The sequence below is a fragment of the Sciurus vulgaris genome (assembly GCF_902686455.1).
Source record: "Sciurus vulgaris genome assembly, chromosome: 11".
NCBI classification, from domain to species: Eukaryota; Metazoa; Chordata; class Mammalia; order Rodentia; family Sciuridae; genus Sciurus; species Sciurus vulgaris.
In genome coordinates this window covers 29,579,481-29,599,775 of record NC_136472.1, presented here as the reverse complement: position 1 = coordinate 29,599,775, position 20,295 = coordinate 29,579,481, and the positions used below count along the sequence as shown (strand labels likewise).

General features: G+C 36.9%; 1 protein-coding gene and 1 long non-coding RNA gene across 2 annotated transcripts in view; one reads left to right on the top strand and one right to left on the bottom strand.

Moving 5' to 3' along the window:
* The window catches only part of LOC306639459, a 288,549-nt gene that overhangs the window by 1,509 nt on the left and 266,745 nt on the right, over positions 1 to 20,295 (bottom strand). The window lies entirely within an intron of this gene.
* The window catches only part of HSD17B12 (hydroxysteroid 17-beta dehydrogenase 12), a 161,905-nt gene that overhangs the window by 56,678 nt on the left and 84,932 nt on the right, over positions 1 to 20,295 (top strand). Inside the window, exons 2-3 of the mRNA XM_079103047.1 lie at positions 14,243 to 14,289; positions 17,401 to 17,476. Coding sequence (XP_078959173.1) covers positions 14,243 to 14,289; positions 17,401 to 17,476 — 123 coding nt within the window. The remainder of the gene's footprint in view (positions 1 to 14,242; positions 14,290 to 17,400; positions 17,477 to 20,295) is intronic.

Sequence of the window (20,295 nt, the reverse complement as noted above, 5' to 3'; positions counted from 1 at the left end):
CTCTGCAACACAGCACAACACTCTACAACAGTTGTTCAACCACAATTGTATACACCCCAATCTTTAAGACTAATTGTTTTAAAGAATAAAACTTAATAGACACAAAGTTAAGAGTAAATTAGTGTTTCAAATCCTTGTTATTTTACCATGTTATTTTACCATATAGATTAGACTTCAGTTTATATCAGAACATTAGCATTTTACCTTAGGAAAAACCTTAAATAGCTTTAACCGATTGTCTCACATACTTGTAACCAACTTAGTTACACACAAACTTGCTCAAACTTTCTCTTCACTTACACAGACTTTCTTAGCACTTACTTAGACCCTCATGTCATCACACAATCACTTTCTTACCCAAAAACATTTCCTTTTTCCTTCTACTAAATATATATCCATACCCAGAACCCTTTATTTTCTCTTTCTTTTCTGTCAACACCTTTTTGTTCACATTCTGAAACAACTCTCATGAAATTTCTGAATTTAGATAAATTACTCCATTTTAGCAAGATAAAATACTTTGTTGTTTATAGTACTCTAACTGAAACACAGTAAGAGGAGAGATGGTAACTCTAATTCCAAACCTAAGAGCTCCTTGGAGCTTTGCAGACCTGGAGGGGGAGCAGGGGGAGTGATAAGGAAGCAGATGGAACGCTTATCCTCCGGGTTGGGGTTTTACCTGTTAGGACATAACTCTTAATAACCTTGTTTTTAGTAATGACATAAAGCAATTCTAAACACTTTTTAGTTTACCAACCTATGAAAACACCAATAATGTTTAGGTATGATACCCCATGGAATTTAAGGAGTTAAAAGTACTTAATGTTATTTAACAATTAGCATTTTAACTTTGCAAATTAATCAGATGTCTTTACAAACACATTTGAGTAGTCCTATACATGTTAAATTTAATTTACTTATTCTGCAAAAACCAAGATATCAGACAAGTGTCCTGAACAGTATTTGCTGTCTCTTTCCTGTTGAAGAAAAGTCCTAGAAACAATTGATATTAGACATTGTTTAACATCAACATTGCATTAGTTTGACTACTTAGAGACTTGCGAATTATTTCTGAAGACATTTCACTTTTATTAGTTTACCCAACTTAAATTGAACCCTTTTAAATCACGTGAATAAAAGTATTTGGATCCATTTTTAAATTTTAATTTTAGGAGCGCTCAGTTTGATACAGACAAAACATGACATCAGACACAAAAACAAATAACATAAAATCAAAGGCCTTGTAACTGTGAAGAACTTACTGTAACACCTCTTTTCTTTAATAAATGCTTTGCTATATCAAGAAATAAAGTTCTCTCCTTAGATGCTGTATTACCCATTTTTTCCAATCCCTGCCCTTTCTTTCTCAGTCTCTGTTACTGAGGGGACCGCGGCTCCCCGGGCAGTATCCTAGCTGCCAACCGCCTGAAAAAAAGAAAAGAAAAGAATAAGACACTTACCAATCAGGTCCCTGTTCGGGCGCCAAACTGCCGGGGACCAGCCCAAGCAGCAGAGTCCAGGGGTCCTTGATGGCCTGAAATGTAAAAGCCCCGAGTGATTAGGCGGCGCAGCGTCGGCGATGGACAGCAACCACACAGACTCAGGTCAGTGTTAGGTTGCTGACAAGTTTATTGAATTCTTCTTACAGTTTTTATACCCTTACACTTTTCACTAAAAATATTTATGACTTCATATGAAGAAGAAAGTTCTTAGAAGTTTATCAATAGATAACAGAAGTTAGGTCTGCACAGTTAGCCAATTAGCGCCACCTGGCACATTCATCTTACTCGACATTTCCCCACAATGAACTATCCTTGACTCGAAACTTACAAAAGCAAGTTGATGTATACCACTTGTTTTTCTTTGAAGTTTAACTTCTTATTTGATCTCTTACTGCTAAGACTAATTATAACTTCTAGTAATTTGTTATTAATTTTTCATGACTATAATTACATGTCTATGCTATGTTAAATCATATTATACTATTAAGAACCAAGTTATTGTCTTTAGAGTAAAAATCTTCATCTAAAAGAACTAAAACTTTTCTTTTGAACTAAATATAATGTATTTCTGTGGGAGGCTCATTACTTTGCAGAAGAAACCAGATGTAATAAATATGTTGATCACTGAAGCTAAGAGAATCACTTATATGCAACTAGATGTCTGGGAGTCTTGTAAAAGTTAACAAAAACATCACAAGACATATTGCTTCAGAATGTCCACCATTCCCTATAGGAATATTAGTGCTTTGTGTAAACAAATGAACTTTATTTTACTGGAATTGAGTTAACTCATATGAACTGTTTGTGTTCCCATCATCCTTCAACCGAAGAACTTTATTAAACATGATTAATCCGCGTAATATTGTGAGTTCTGGTGAAAAACAAAAAAGGAAGAGAGATTAACACTCTGAGGAAGGGGCTCCAGCTTTACTCAACTTACGACGAGTCCTTGCTATCGTCTTCCAGGGAAGGCCTTGGCAGCACCCAACTTATGACGAGTCCTTGCTATCATCCTCCAGAGGAAGATTACCAACCTCTGGCATGGGTCTTTATGCGCCAGGCACACTTCCCTGGCATGAGTTTTATGTGCTAGGCGCCCCCGCAGTAGTTCAGTGATACGATCAGGTAGCTTAATTCCTCTGAGTCTTCTACCCTCAAAGGTACTTCATGGGTCAAGAGGCTGCCGGAGTTTTGGTCATCACTTTTGAATTGACTACATGAAGGGCAAAAGGGCCTTCTCTGCTGCGTCAGCTTTCCTCAAGCTATCTGTTTCAAAGTCCTCCACAACTGTGCTTACATCTTTTTCCCAGAATCTAATCACATCGCCACACCTAGCTGCTTTGGAGGTTGGGAAATAGAGATTCCAGGAAATAAAGATTCCAGGTTACAGTATGCTGGGCTAAAAGTCAGTGTTCTCTTGCAAAGAAGGAAGGAAATATAGTTGTTAAGGAAAGCATGTAGCAGGCTCTGGCCCATACGTGCATTTGACACATGAAGAATGGGCCCCACATAGGGAAGATTTTGCACATTACATCTTATTTCATTATAGCTGTGAGTGCTTAGTTCTGTCATTTTAAGAAACAACAAAAAACTAATTTGAATGACTTCTAAGCTGGTCTTTTTTTTCATTTGATTTTCATTGAAAATTAGAATATTAGGGTGGGAATGCTTAGGTCAGTGTTTTCCCAGAAATAAACTAAGAGATGATCACACGTTGATGAGTACTTTTAAATATATGTATTTTAAATATCTATAAATATATAGACTAATACATACATGATTCTGATATATATAGTCTCTATAAATGTAATATATAAATATATAAAGACACTATCAGTATAACATATAAACTATATATATGTGCAGTATATGTTACACTGATAGTCTGTTTCTATTCATTGAAGCTGACAGCATTTATAGGAATGAATTGAGTAAATAGTAATTAAATAGTCAGGTTTTTTTGCATTTTATTTGAGAAAGAATGATCAGGTTTTTTTTTTTTTTTTTTTTTTTTGTTGTTTTGTGGTACTGGGGATTGAACCCAGGGCCTTGTGCTTGTGAGGCAAACACTCTACCAACTGAGCTATATCCCCAGCCCAGAAGGATCAGTTTTAAGAAAATATTAAATGACTTTGGGAAATACTCATCTAAGTAATATTACCTTGGCTTTGGGGAAATTGGAGTAGACGAAGATCTTTTGGCTTAGTTTACACTATCTTTCTACTCATAGTGATGAGAAAGGACTTTCTTTTTTAAAAAGGCAATATATGACATGATAAAATGTACATGACAATGTGAAAAAATGCAAATAGTAAAAGGAATTTAAAAAGTAATCTCTTTCTTTTCTTTCTCTGATCTCCCAAAAGCAACCAACAGTCTTGATTTAAGATGGTGTCCCGGATTAGCATGACGTAGTCACTCCCCTGACAATGTAGTATCATCTTCATAGTTAATATCACACTATTATTTTATTTTTAAAAAATTGAATGTGATTGAGGGATTTTTCTGTCCAACTACAATGCCTATCTCTGTAACTACTGATCAAAAATATGTATCCTTAAAGAATATATCTTAGCAAAAGCGGGCTAGTCTTTGTTGTTGTCCTACCTCACCTCACCTCCCCATCTTAAATAAATTTAATTTTTTCCACATTAATTGAGTAAAACTTTGTTTTTGTGCTTGACTGAAGTTTTATAGATGACTTGGTTATGTTTGTACATTGCTGCGGATACTTTACTTGCCATGTGGCTTGGAGAACTAAAGGGTCTGCCATTGCTTTTGGCGAAATGATAGCTCCATTCCCTATTGCCTGGTCATTGTGTAGAACGCTGGTTATGTAGAACACCTGTGGCACTGTAGCTATGACTATGAGAGGCTCTGGGTTTCCTGTTTTATTTCTTTATGCCCTTAAATACTTTTTGTACTTCTCTGTTTTCTCAGGAAAAAAATTTCTTTGAGGCAGTGTGATATGCAACTATGTAGTATTGGATTTGGTTTTGAAAAGTATTAAAAGTGGAAGAATGGTATTTTTAATCTACTAAAAACATCAGAGGACAAACTTTAATATTTGTACAACTTAAAGTCATATTGTTTTTACTAAGTATTTAAAGTCCTAACAATGAAATGGGTGATTTTTTAGGATCTTTACTACCCAGAGTGGGTCTTACGTGTCTTTGAATTCTCTGTAGTTATGCACAGAATGGTTTCTAAAGAAAGGCTAGTTTCATTTTCCCCCCCTGGTGCTGGGAATCAAACCCAGGCCCTTGTGCATGTTAGGCAAGCCCCTTACCACCAAGCCATGCCCTCAGCCCAGTTCGATTTAAATTTAGTAATTATTAGTAGCTGATGATTGGAAAAAGCATTTTTGCGGGGAGCAGAAAGCGAAATCTTTCTAGGAAGTGTGTTCAGTACCTCATCCTGAATTAAAGTTAGTTTATTTAAGTGTAATGTGCTTAAGAGGAATGTTGGGTGCTTCCATTTTTTAAAATTCTTTTTTAGTTATCAATGGACCTTTATTTTATTTATTTATATGCGGTGCTGAGAATTGAACTCAGTGCCTCATGTGTGCTAGGCAAGTGGTAGGGTGCTTGCCTGGCATGCGTGAGGCACTTGGGTTCAATCCTTAGCACCACATAAAAGTGAATAAATAAAATAAAGGTGTTAAAAAACAAAAAATAAATAAAATGGTCAAGTAATAGTACTTCTGGCTTTTCATCTCTTGGATCTCCTCCCCCAAAACTAGAAGAATGGGAAACAGTTCCATTTTGATGCAACAAGGGAATTTCTGTCATCCCTAATCCCCAGTCCAGGCAAATGAAGGTAGAAGAGTGGTAACTCACTTCACAGAGCAGTCACCTGAGAGCTCATAGAGCGACCACAACTGGGAAACAAGCAAGTCATCCCTTGGACCCCAGAACAGCACACGAATTGAACGTGTACTTCAGTACTTCAGAAGACAGTGCGGCTGGGCTCTGAGCCAGATGTGCTTGAGACTTTGGGAAACTGGGCAGAAGAATGCAGTGATCAGGTGAAGAATAAAAAGTTTACAAACTAATGACTGCCCACCCAGAAGACTGGAAGATGGGAATGCTTCTTAAGAGACACTGAAGATTCCCAGAGAAAACTGATACTGACTTGTGGCTTCCCCAGTGAAAAAGCTGGTTCGACCATTGATTGTCCTGTAGTGAAGGCCACGGTATAATTACCGCATCTGTGCACTTTTACCAACGTTTTAATGCTTCCAAGATGAGACAGAGCAAAACAATCAAGAAGGAACTTAGAGGAGACAAAATATAAGGAGTAGAGGAAAATGTAAATATGTAAACAAACTATGATAAATGTCCTCAGGGAAAAGAAGACAGGATGCCGAGAGAGGTCGGGAAAGTACAAGCAAGCGATCAGAAAAGGGAAGAGTTCTTTAAGATTAAAAACTGAAAATGTAAACTTAAAAGGCCAGTAGAGAGTCTTGAAGATAAAGTTGGAGAAATTTATAGGAAAGTAGAAAATAACTTTTAAGATAATGGAGGCGGTCCTCGGGAGGCTTCCTGCACTACGGGGCTGTGGCGGCCTTTTTCTCCTGCGTACCGGACCTCACGATGCACAGTGCCCTCGGCGGGAGATGGGCACAGAGTTTGCCTCGCCACTGCTGCCACCATCACCGCCTGCCCCTCTGTCTGGACCCTTCCCTGCCTGGGGCTGGGAGTGATGCATCCAGTGGCAGCATTCTGAGGGCCTGGCAAGCCTTCCTGCCTCAATGAAGGCGCCATGAGAGCTGCTGACCAGTTTGACATACATTCCTCCCAACAAAGCAAATACAGCCACTGTCAGCCACAAACCAGTGGTTCGTCAGAGGCAAGACCTATTAAATGAAACACACTTGCAGCCACCAAGTAGAAGAAGCATAGCGATAAAAATGGACTAAAGAAAAAGAAAAATCTCAACCAATCTGGAAAAAAGCAGCAAGTCTTCAGGTGTTCCAGTGATGCCTGACACTATGAGCAGGACTTCGTGCTCCTCTTTACAGTAAGAGGTGTTGCATTTTATATGGGGACTTTGTGCACTGGCGACTAAGACAGTGACCTCAACAATATTAGCTTTGCACAAACCGTAGCAAACAATGTTGGATGACTACATAATCAGTTGTAACATTCTGGCAGCTAAATTGCTACAAAAGTTTCCTCTTGCAGAAGCTTAGAATATAAAACTTTTGATAATTTACTCAGACCAGTAGAACTTCTGATTATTCATGCATTCATGTATCCAGTCCTCTTCCCTCAGCTGTTTCTCAAGATGATGTTCAGCAGTGGCTTCTTAGAAATCCTTTCAAGCTTGTTCCTGACGACGGTTGTTTAATGTACACCATTGTCAAGGATCGGGTTGCATGTTGTGCTCAGTCCATTAGACACTGCCCTTTCAGTTTTTCATTCCTGATTTTGTTAAACTTGCCCTTCCTTTCATCCCCTGCCCCATTCCTGCATTCATTCCCTCTCACCCCAGCACATCTCCTCAGTGCTGCTGTGTCAGAAGATAAAGCAGGTGTATTACTATATAATGAATTTTGTAGACATGTTTATGAAATGGTGAAAACAGCTAAGGGAGATATGTTTGTAATAGTCTTTATTATCAGGAGCTATGTCCCAGGAAAAAGGGGGGACAAACAGCCACAGTTGTGAAAGGATAACATTGTTTAGAAAGCCAAATTTACTGTTCGTGTGAGCAGTTACCTGGAATATTAATCTCTATGCTGGGGAACATCTCCTGATTCCACTTACTTATCTCCTTGTGGACAGTTTACTGGTCTCATGTTGAAGAGAAAGACAGAAGAGATAACATGAATGAAATCAAAATGTAAAATATTTTTACTTCTATATAATCTAAAGACTACATTGTGCATGTTTTGTAGCACTGTCTCCTCATGATAAACACTGAAATAGCATGTTAAACAGTTGCCTATACTTTTAACATAATCAGTTGAGGAAAACTGGTGCCCCCCTCCCCCCCACTGTATGATTGTACCTTAAAAGGTAAATTGCTAATTTTATACTGTGTAATTCTATTCTACACAAAATAGGCTTCACTATTCTATATTAAAACTTGATCACAGGCTGGGGATATGGCTCAGGTGGTAGAGTGCTTGCCTTGCAAGCACAAGGCCCTGGGTTCCAATCCCCAGCACTGGGGGAAAAAAAAAACAAAAAAACAACCGTTGATCAGAAAATGAAAAAAGATTGATGGAGAAATTCTTAAGTTCAAATTCAGATTATTAGGGATTCTAATAAGAGAAAAATATGGGGAAGATATTATCAAAGTTAATGTAGAAAATTCTCAGAATTTAAAGCCACAATTTTCAAGACCCATTAGTGCCTAGCACCCATGAATGGAAAAACATCCACTCCTAGGTATTATATCATGGAGTCTTAAAGAGTAAGTAAGAATACTAAAAGCCCCAGTGACAGAAAAGCAGGTTACTTACCAATAGTCTGAAATATGATGGTGAAACACTTTAAACAATACTTGTGCTTGAAGATAATGGAGAGTTGTCTAAGATGCTTTGTTAAAAATGATTTTCTGCTTAGAATTCTTCACCTAGTCAAACTATAATTTTGAGGTTTGAATATAGAGTTTTTAAAAAAATATGCAAAAGAAACTTGTCTCACACCATCAAATAAAGAGACATGATGACTAAATGTAATATAATTATCCTGGATGGGATCCTAGAACAGAAAAAAGACATTCAGTAAGGACTCAGGAAATCTGAATAAAATATGGACTTTAGTTAGTCGTTCCAGTATTGGTTCATGAATTGTGACAAACATACCATAGTAATGTAGGATGTTAGTACTGTCTCTTTTAAGTCTGAAACTATTCTAAAATAAAGTTTATTAAAAGAATGTTTGCAAACACATCTCCATGTATTTATTCTTGGGAAGCTACTGGCAGATATGCTCTCCCATACTGAGAGAATAGAACAAGATCTAGAAAAAAGGGCTTCCACACAGGAGAGAAGCCAAGGGAATTCCCAAGACCATGCTCCCAGACAACAGCTGTACCGTACGGCAGAGGAACCCTTCCAAGTTGGAGCAGGGTAACAGACACTGGGAAGGTGATCTCCAAGAAGAAAAAAGTGATCAAGGGAATGGGCCTGCTCACGTGGACTGTTGTGTTGAGGTCAGAGCATGGGGTGTTTATAAAGGAAAGTATGCAGATGAGAAGCGATGCAGTTCTGTTCTAGGGAAGACAGAAGGTTGACTAGAAAATGAAATGTAATTATTTTGTACCGTTGGATCAGTATTGAGAAATACTTTTATTGAACCATAATAATTGTTGTATAACAAAAAATTTGACTAGGCTTTATCCTTGATCTGAGGAGGAGAGTCCAAATTCTTTGGATAAACTTCTTATAGGAGTGCCTTTGTTATTCAGGGTGACTGTGACAGTTCATGCTAATGAGATGACTCATGGTGGAACCCTAGATAGCTTCAAGAGTTGGCCTGGACATGCCAGAAAGTTATGTGAATAGAACTTGAGACTTTGAGCCACCTGATATTATCGGTCCAGCCTCCTGACCTCTGGGAAGGGCCAGAGGAAATCCAGAGATTGACTTCCATCATTGACCAGTGATCCAATCAGTCATGCCTTTATAACGGAGCCTGATAAAAACTCTGGACACTGAAGCTGGGTGGAGCTTCCTGGTTGGTAAAGATATTCATGTGCTGGGAAGGCAGCATCCCTCTCCTGATTCTATGCCCTGGGGAGAGGACACAGAAGCTCTGCATTTGGGACCTTCTCAGACCTCAGATCCTATGTATCTCTTCATTTGGTTGGTCCTGATTTGTATCCTCTATAACTGGAAGTTATTGTGAGTTCTGTAAATTATTCCAGTAGATTATCAAATCTGAGGGGCTGCTGGAAACCCCCAAATTTTTAGCCAGTTTGTAGTCAGAAATGTGGGTAACCTGGGGAACTCTGAACTTGACGTCTGACATCAGAAGGGCAGTCTTGTTGGGTACCATGCCCTTACTTAAGGGATCTGTGCTCAGTCTTGATGGGGAATGTCAGAATTACTTTGCAGTATCCCAATAATATAAACACTGTTGTCAGAACGTTCTCGTATAACTTTATCAGAAGGATGGGGAAAACAAAAGGGGTGTGTAGAAATTTTTCCTCAATTGTAATAAGCCAATAGGGAGACCCTGTCTCAAAAAATAAAAAGGGCTGTGAACGTGCTCAGTGATTAAGGGCCCCTGGGTTCAACCCCTGGTACAAAAAAAGAAGAAAGAAAAAATATCTCCATATTCATAACAACTAAGTAAGTAACTCATGAAGTGAGTACCACTATAAATCCCCAAACTGGAGAATTTGGAAAAGGAAGACTCGATATCCATTAGGCAAATTTTGGAATCTCCAGACCTGGCAGATTCTAGCTGCCTATTGTCTCGTCCAGTGAGTACCATGAAGACTCGGCTCTCAAATGAAGTTTTAAGGTCTTTATTTTTATGGGAGAGCTTCTGAGCCGAGTGCCTGGTTCTTCCTCCTCCTCCACCGCCGCCATCTTCTTTTTCTTCTCTTGTCGCACAGCTCTCTCTCTCCTTCTCTTGTCGTGCAGCTTTCTCTCTCCTTTTCTCTCGTGCAGCTGTCACTTCTCTCTTCTTCCTCTCTAGTCGCGCCGGGGCCGCCTCTCCTCTTTTCTCATCCCGCAGCTGCTGCCTGCCCTCCCTACCTTGCTTGCTCTGCCTTGCTTGCTCCCGCCGCCGTGCAAAATACACAGCTTTATGGGACGTAACAGCCAATCACCTTAATGGGTCAGGCGTTTGGCTCGTGGAGACTTAATGGTGGGTAATGAGGACATGTACTGATCATGAGCTAAGCACGGACGCGGAGGAGATCAGTCAGCCAATAGAAAGCACTTGCAGCTGGGCTTCTCGGCGCCATAGGGCGAGGCCAGCCACCACTGCGGGCCCTACAGGGCAGCGGCCCCCAACACCTATGACTGTCCTTGGTTATAAAGTGTGCTGAGAACAGCTGGGGTTGGCAACTTCCAAAACAGACACACACAACAGAGTTATTCATATTCTTTTGAAATGTATTCCAGCCAATCATATTAGTTGTAGAACACCAAATGACTTTACTGTCATTTAATTCTTAGTCATGTTCTTGTTGAGAGATTTTATTTTATTGTGGTGCTGAGGTTGTTACCAGATTTTAAACCTATAATCTAAGAAATCTGATGTTGCTACTAGTTCATTGCTATAACTGCAGATGTGGCTTGCTTATTTCATAGTTACAGGCTTAAACAGAATAATCTACATACAAAAGGCTTTGCAAATAAGATAGGTCAGTGACTGATAGGTGTTTAGTGTAGAAGAGTGTAAGATACTGAATTTGTAAAGTGAAGACCTTTGAGATATCAGGTTCTCAGGCAAGCAGTCTTGTGTTTTACAATTTTAAAGATTAACTGCTGAGCATCATTCATGTAGTCAGCAAATGTCTGAGTACCATGTTGAGCATATCATGGAAAGGAGCCTAGAATCTGATTGAAGAATGAAGACATGTAGATGCAAGGAATTATAATTCAAACTAAGGAGTAGTGAAGTGTCATAAGGTTGTGTAAAGTGCTTGCAGGAATTTAGAAAAAGAAGTGATTACTTTTGCTCAGAATGATCTGGAACAGTGGAATTGGTGGAGCTTGAATTTGGCTTTGAAAGAAGAGGGCAGGAGGGAGGTTCTGGGAAGTTGGAAAGATCAGGGAAGTTTATCAAAGAGAAAGAAAAGGAGAGAACTGAACACTGTTAGCATGCGTTTGTCCTTTACTTGTGTAACATTACTGCATCAGTAACAGGAATACAGTACAAAGTTTAGATCCTCACACCTCCAGAAATATTCAGGAGATGAAAAGTTAAAGGAAAGCACAATTATGTATTGATAAGGAGTTGGAGGAACTTTCATGTGGTGCTCCATTTCATTTAGCTAGGTTCTATGACAAATGTTTAAATCTGTGTGTTAATAATGCTTCTTACAAACAAAACTGTAATGGTAAAAATATGAGTTACCTGTGGAAAATGCCAAGGAAACAATTTATTTTAAAAACTGATAAAGGTGGGGCTGGGTTGTAGCTCAGTGGTAGAGTGCTTGCTTAGCATGTGTGAAGTACTGGGTTCAATTCTCAGCCTCGCATATAAATAAATTTAAAAAGGTTCATTGGCAACTAAAATATATATTACATATATATATATATGTAAAAGGTGAAAATATTCAAATACTTAACCTTGTGTTCCTATACAAACTATCCATCCATTGTGGTAACTCTTTAATGAGGAATAAGTTCTCTGGAAATATTCTACTTAATAGATGAAGATAAATGAGTGAATGCAAATGCTATCATTTTGCAACCCCTAATAAAATAATGGGTCTCAGCAGAGATCATCAATTACCACGAATATAACAAAAAGAAAGATAACCAGACCTGTGCCTTCTGATGTAAATATGCAGTATTGCTTATGAAGTATTCTTAGGGAAAAAAATTCAGACCTGAACTTGATCATGTATCTATATCCAACTACTAAAGGATAGAGGAACATGTTAAATCATATCAGGGAAATGCAGTCAGCAAGTGCCATGCTGAGAAAGCATAAGCTTGTGCTCAGTATGTTCAACAAATAGAAAGAGAGAGAAAATGAGAGAGAGTGTGTCTCTAAGAGTGAATGAGAGAAGTGGATGGATAGAACCTATAAATTTATAGAGATTTAATAGACATATTGACCAGTATGGAATATGGAATTTATTGAATCCTTATTAAAACAAATTATTGTTTTTTTAAACATTTGGGGAAATTTATATTGATTAGATACTTGATTCAAGCAATTATTAGTTTTAGTAGTATAATAATGATTTTGTTATTTTTAATAGCAGATACATAACTGAAATCAAGGGATGAAGTGATACGATGTTTGAGATTCATTTCAGAATAATCCTAGGTGGGGGAAACATGGAGTATAGATGAAACAAGATTAACCTCAAGTTGATCATAGGTAAAGCTGGACCATGGGTATGTGGAGGTTTGTTTATACTGCTCCGGATATTTATTTACTTTTTTATTTCAAAAAGTTTTTTTTTTTTTTTTTTTTTAATGCTAGAAATATGATGGCTAAGAGGTTGATGAAAGTGTATGAGATTATGAAAGATATAGCCAGGAAGAATATGAATGTTTCCCATATTTCTGAATAGTAAAATTGGAAGCTATCTTATGTAATTTGAAAGAAGTAGCTTTAGGACAAGTATAAGAAAATAAGTTGTACCATAAGTTGTTTTCCATAATCTAATTGTTTTAGAAAAGCTCATTTAGAGAAGTTTGGGGACATCCTTAATCTTTTGAAGCAGATGCTCATGCTTTGAACTCTTTGGGTGGAGGGAGGTTACTGGGAATTGAACACAGGAGCACTTTCCACTGAGCTAATGTCTAATCTCCAGTCCTTTTTATTTTTTTTCAATTTTGAGACAGGGCCAGTTTTGCTAAGTTACTAAAGCTGGTGTTGAACTTGCTGTCCTCTTGGCTCAGCCTCCTGAGTCGCTGGGATGACAGGCATTTGCCACCATGCCTAGTTTGTGCTCTGAACTTGAGACAAACATGATTCCAGTATTTCAGGGTTAAGATACATGGTGTAGCTTGACCCATCTTTTGTGTGTGTGTGTGTGTGTTCGTGGGAACCAGTGCCTGGAACCCAAGGCCTCATACATACCAGGCAAATGCTCTACCACTGAGCCAAATCTCCAGTCCCACATTATAATTTTCAAATGTTTCTGCTACATAAAACTTTTAAGGTTGTAATAGAAATATGCTTTCCCATAGAAGAATTCAATTTCTTGGTACTACCTTTAAAAATTAGTTTATTAAGATATGAATATAAATAATTGTGTACTTAGGAGCACATAGAGCTCAATGAATGCATACACACAGAAGTAATGCTGTCTTAATCAAGATGTAGAATATTTCCTGCATCCCAGGAGTTTATACCCCTTCCCTGTAATCATCCCACAACCCCGAGGTAAGCAATATTCTGACTCCTGTCACCAACAATTAGTTTTGCCTTTTCTTGAACTTAATAAATGGAAATACTACATATTTTTGTGTCATACTTCTTTTACTCCATTATGTCTCAGGTTTGTCCATACATCAGTAGTTTGTTCTTTTATATTGCTTTTTAGTATTCATTGTATAATTATTCCTTGGTTTACTTACTTTCCCGTGCATTACACTTACGCATGCTTACCTACTCTGCATAAGTGAAGCTACTGTGAACATTCTTTTGGTAGCTATATGTGTCTGTGTCTTTTGAAATTGTTGGATCATAGCGTAGGCATGGCTTTAGTTCTAGATATATTGCCATATAGTTTTTCTGAAATAGTACCACTAGCACTATGTGAGAATTTTAGTTGCTGTACATCTTTACTTTACCCCTGATACTATAGTGTTGCAGTGCATTTAATTTCAATGGTGTGATGGGTATTCAACCTTAAATTTGAACCACTGGTATTGCTATTTTATTTTATCGGTGCTGGGATTGAACACAGGGCCTTGTGCAAGCTCAGCATTCACTCTACCACTGAGCACCTCCAGCCCCAGGTGTTGCTTTTTAACATCAAAACATTACACAGGTTTTCTTGTGTGTAATTGTTGGGTTTTAAATATGTCCACTTCCTCATTGTTGTTCTTAAACTAAAGTATTGTTTTTTTCCTTTCTCAGTTGTCACAGGTAGTACTGATGGAATTGGAAAATCATATGCCGAAGAGGTAGGTGATTTTCAAGACTTTTCTTTTTATTATTAAAAAATGAACAAATGTAGCATACTTTCATAATAGTTTCAATTTTTGAAAATAATGAATATAATACTGCATGGTACAATAGGTTTTGTTTGTTTTTATCTTGTCAGAAATGCCATGGTTATGTACATAAACAAAGAAAATTAAAGCAAATATCTGAGCAAAATAAGAATAAAACTTTCCATGATGTTTAATTGTAAGAAATTTAGTGTAGTTTTATTTTGTATCATTTAAGTGTGTAAAGGTCTCAGTTTTTAAAGTCAGTTATTTTCAACTGACTTTAGAAGTCAAATTTTTACAAGAAGGACTATGATTAACAGAAAGATATTGACAGACTCAGGCAGAGCATTGAAGTCCTGTGTACTGCAGGGAACGGCTAAGAAAGAAGAGGTGTTGAAGACCCATTTGTGAAGCAGAAACCTCAGCAATGCTCTTGAGGCAAATGTCCTTGCCCTCCAGTCCCCACAGAAGTCCCTGCAGCCACTGTTGTTACCCAGTTCTGGTGAAGATCCTGTTAAAGGCATTGAATCCCTCCCATCATTCCCCAGCTTTTTAAAAAAATCACCCCCCCCCCCATTTTTATATTGAAGAATGTCAAAACTGTAGAATTGTTTCAAGAAGAATACAATGAACACCCATATACCCTTTACCTGGATTCACCAATTAACATTTTGTCACTGTTAACTTACTTTATTGTTACTATTTTCATTATTATTGTTATTTGACTGGACCATTTGTAAATTCATATAGATATTATAATCGTTTACCCCAAAATATTTTGGGATTAGTCTGGTAAGAACTAAGCACTCACCCTTCTAGCTCCATTACGATGCTCACACAGAATTTCACTTGACAGTTACTGTTATCCATGGGTAAGTTTTCCATTGTCCAAGTACTGTCCTTTATAGCTTTTTTCTTCTAATTGAAGATTAAGGATTGTGTTTAGTGCCATATCTCTTAGTCTCCATTAATCTAGAAAAGTTCCTTAAGCCTTTTTACTTTTTCTTTTATAATGTGTACACTTGATTTGGCGTTTTGTTTTGTTTTGTTTTGTTTTTGTCATGCCTGAGATGAAACCCAGGGCCTTGCACATGCTAGGCAGGCTGTCTACCACTGAGCTATATCCCAACCCTTTTTGTTTATTTTGAGACAGGGTCTCCTGAAATTGCTGATGCTATTGAACTTGCTATTCTCCTGATTTTACCTCCCAGGTAGCTGGGATTACAAGTATGTTGGCAGGAGAAACAGTTCTAGCAGGATTGTTATGCAAGTGATATTTATCCTTGTGAGTTCATACTACCAAGAGGTATAAGAAATCCAAGTGTTTCATTATTGATTGTGTTAAGATAAACAGTTTATTAAGATGCTGTTTATTAAATTTATTAAGTCTACCTTGTATGTTAGTTAGCCTATTTCTATGTTAGTCAGCTGTTGCAGTGGCCAGTATACCTGAAAAGAACATTTTAGAGGAGGAGAGGTTTATTATGGCTCACAGTTTCAGAGATTTAGTCTATGGTGGTGGGACTCCATTGCTCTGGGCCCAAGGTAAGGCAGGACATCATGGCAGAAAGGCATGGTGGAGGGACATTGCTCACCTTTTGGTGGTCACGAAGCAGGGATTGAAAGGGGCCATAAGGAAGATGAACTCTTTCCTGGCACATCCCCAGTGACCACCTCCTCCAGCCATGGCCCACCTGCCTACAGTTACTACCCAGTCCATTCACACTAGGATGGATTTATTAGGCTAGAGTTTTCATATTTTAATGACTTCTCCTCCAAACCTTTCAGCATTAACTAGCTTTTGGGGGACACCTCATATCCACATCATAACACCGTGACTCTCCATTATAAATATAATTAATAAAAAGTATGTGGCATGGTACTTTGAGACTATAAATATTACGTTTGCCAGCAATCTTTCATCCAGTGTTTTTAAGATCCATTGACAATTTTTGCCTAAATTATTATTATTATTATCATAGTGCTTAAAAAATGGTGATTTTCTAATGGTCTTTGTCCTACGTTTATTAGATTTTTTTCTAGAAATAAAAGCTTTTCCTTGTCTCCCCTCTTCTGTTAATTTTTTTTTTAATATCAGTATAGCTAATGGATTCTTCAGTGGTTTTATAGCAGATTAATTTAAAAATTACCAGCCTTTGTTAGTATAAAAAATATTCTTCTATAACTTCATTTGCAATACTACTCATTACTTAATAAAAGCTGCCTTTAGGATTTAAGACTAGACTATTAATTTACGAAATTACTTACAGTTTATAGAACCTAACTGATTGCTCATTTATAAACTGGAATAGTGCACTAAGAAGTTTTGTGCATATTAGTTTTTTTCCTTACTCCCGTATTTGTATGTCCCTAGGGCAGTAACTGTATTCACATAAATCTTTTTCATTCTATACAGCACTTTCCAGCATTGCATACATACATAGAAGGTGCTCTTCAGGAAATTTGTTATTAATTTATTAATTTAACTATCTTAGTTTACCTCAGTTGTCTATAAATTATAATGCCCAAGTAAAAATTTAAGTATTTATCCTATATTTTAGGAGTTCCTAACATTTTAACTATAGTTTTCTTTGCTAGTCTTCTGATCTTTGTTTTATATCTTCAGTCCATGACAAAACCCTTTTTTTATGGGTGCATTGTGATTATACATGGTAATGGGATTCATTGTGACATATTTGATCAATTTATTACTCAGTACTTTCCTTTCCCTCTCCTTTGCAATGAAAACTTTCTTTTTAAAGCTGTTTTAAATTATTGAAGTAGTGGACATGTTAACAATTTAAAAGACCCAAACAATGTACAGATTCAAAAGAAAAAGGAAAAAGTCACTTGCCTTCTAAAACACTTTGAGATTTGAGTACTTAGTTTAGAAAGACAGCCATTTGAGAAATTCTGTGAAGACTTCATTATGGATTGCCTGTTTGTTACACTTGGGTTTATATTTTGAATTATCATCTGGTCAGGTTTTCCTAAAATGGGTATACATCTTTATATGGGTATATATTTTTGTTTTAAAATGAAATGCAAAAGTGTAATTTGCATTCTCTTTTATTGTTTCAGTTAGCAAATCGTGGAATGAAGGTTGTCCTAATCAGCAGATCACAAGATAAACTGAACCAGGTTTCCAGTGAGATAAGTAAGTTCTTGCATTAAACACTCCACAATTGCAAAAGCATATAACTAATATGAGTTTAATGTTTTCAGGCAGATACCTAACACTGACATTTATTTAGAGTTCAGGAAACTTCTTTTTTTATTCCGCTAATGGCATGTTTTAAAGATGGACCATCTTTTAAATAACTTTTTATTTGTTTTTATTAATCTTTCAAAATAATTTTATAAAATTATTTTAGGCCTATAGTAATTTGCTTGAAATGCCCTTTACCAACCCACCTATTTTTGTGGTTTAGAGTCAGATTTTCTGATTATTTTATCATGTTTCAGTGAAACACTGAATCCTTTTCTATTGCTTCATTTTAATAGTGAACATCTTTTGATTTCAGTGTCTCTAAATGCATAACACATATGATTGAGAGCAAATATAAAAGGTGGCAGGTGCACCTGTGGCAGAGGTACTATTTTTGAACTTTCTTTCTCGTCAGCCATATCTGCGACTTGAATACATGGCAAAGATTCTCTTAACTAACTTCTGCTTAACCAACCTGGTGAATAAATCAGTGCCACACATTTTTTGGTAAAACAAACTGACCGACCAATGTACCCAGTGTGCTGACCACCTGTGACTGACAAACTTCTGGGTATGACACTTGTACCTACCCAAGTCAAATTGTTTCCTTATTAAGAGTTAATTGTGCTAGGCACATGGCACACACCTGTAATCCCAGTGGCTAGGGAGGATTCAAAGCCAGCCTCAGCAAAAATGAGGCACTAAGCAACTCAGTGAGACTCTGTTTCTAAATAAAATACAAAATATTGCTGAGGATGTGGCTCAGTGGTTGAGTACCCCTGAGTTCAATCCCCGGTCCCCCCGAAAAAAGAATTATTGTATTTGTTTCCAGACTTCTGCCAGATACATTTGTTATACATATTCTGTACAACAATGAAACATTAGTGTAAAAAGGGAAATTATTGGGCTGGGGAGATAGCTCAGTCGGTAGAGTGCTTGCTTTGTAAGCACAAGGCCCTGGGTTCGATCCCCAGCACCCAAAAAAAAAAAGGGAAATTATTTCTATAAAAACTACATCTGAGTGCTCTGAGAAAGTGAGCAAAATGCATTCTTTCAGAAATTTGTTGTCAAATTTGATGTGACCAAGAGACGAATATAAAATATTTGAAAACTTATAAAACTCAAGAAATCTCTGGTTATTTCATATGTGAAACTTTCGCTGCACTTTAAAAGAATTGAACCTGTAGTCAAATAATACCTGGGTGTAGTACATGCAGAAGAGTCTATGGAATTCTGGTCTGCAGATCCAGTCTCAAAGATAAGGTCTTGACCCTGTGTAGAGTATTGGTGAATAAATTACATTTATCCATAGTTTAAATCAAAATAAAAATGATTACAGTGTGTATTCATCTCTGTGATTCCTTGATTTAACTTCTCTGAGAAGCCAACCAACAAATTGTACCAAATCTTCCAGATGAAAGAGGATTTCTTCTGTATTTTTTTTATTTTTAACATTGCCACTCACTTCTAATACTTATATAGTGCTTTATTTTTATACATTCTTTCATATGTGTCATGTCCTTTCCTTCATCCCTCCAATTTCCTTGAGATAAATGTTTTGTTATTTCTTTCCAGACCATAGCTAGTCCTGTTGGACAGATTACATATTATAGTGTACTTCATCTTTATCCAAAACACAGATTTTGTTTTTCCTTTGGGTTCTGGTGATTGAATGCAGGACCTCACGCATTGTTAAGCATGTCTCTATCACTGAGCTACACCCCCTGTCCAAAAAACAGATTTTTGTTGAAGATTCCTAATATTAAATATGCTAAAATTAATTTTCAAAAAGTTTTTAAACCTGGCTAAGAGCACAGATCTTTACTAAACTAAACATGTGGTATATAGATATTTAATAGGTCTTTTGGCATTTAAGGATTTTAATATTCAAGATTTCAGCTATGTAAATGCAACACTGAAGGGCCAAGATATACAGCATTTTGCAATTTTGCTGAAATGTGAATTTGAATTAAGCCTGGTACTAATGAGCCTGAGGTTGTTACTGAAACAGTAGGTGAACTTATCATACTTCCTGGATCTTAGTACTGTTTCATTCTTAGCTACTGTGATCAAGTGTATAAGAACTCTTAAAGTTATAGAAATATTGTGTTTGTGTTTATAGAAATGTTCTGTTAATGAAAGCAACTGTTTAGTTGCTAGAAGTAAAGGTTCAAAGGCAGAAAGCGGAAGCCTTTTTGTTAAATGGAATGTTGAATTTTAAGTTCTATAATGGGAATGAGCACACCATCTCCTTGATATAGAAATAGGAAAAGCTCCCTCTTGACACTCTTTTAGTAAGTACTCCAGCCTGCACAAAATTTGCTCAGTGAGTCAGAAAATATACTTTAATGATATTTGAGAATTTGGTTAACTTTTGATATCAGGTGACTTGTGACTGTTGGCAGAAACGTGATCTGGAAGATGATCCTGTTCAAACATGAAAAAAGAGATGGTAAAAACACTGAATTGACATTTATTAAAAGGAACTTTTTTTTTTCCTTGTTGAAAATTCTGAAAAAATTTTTTTCTGGGCATAATATAATTTATTAAGACATGTGATACCAGCAGACCACATCATCATTTGAAAAAACACACAGAAGACTTACAAGTAAGGACATGTTTTAAATTGAGATGTTAATCTCTTTGAGGGATAATGTTTTCATGAACCTATCTGTTCCAGGAAAAGAGAAGTACCAGAATTCAATGTTGACGAATACAAACGATCTCTACATCCCTTTAGTTTTGCCTTTAACACATCCTTGCTGACT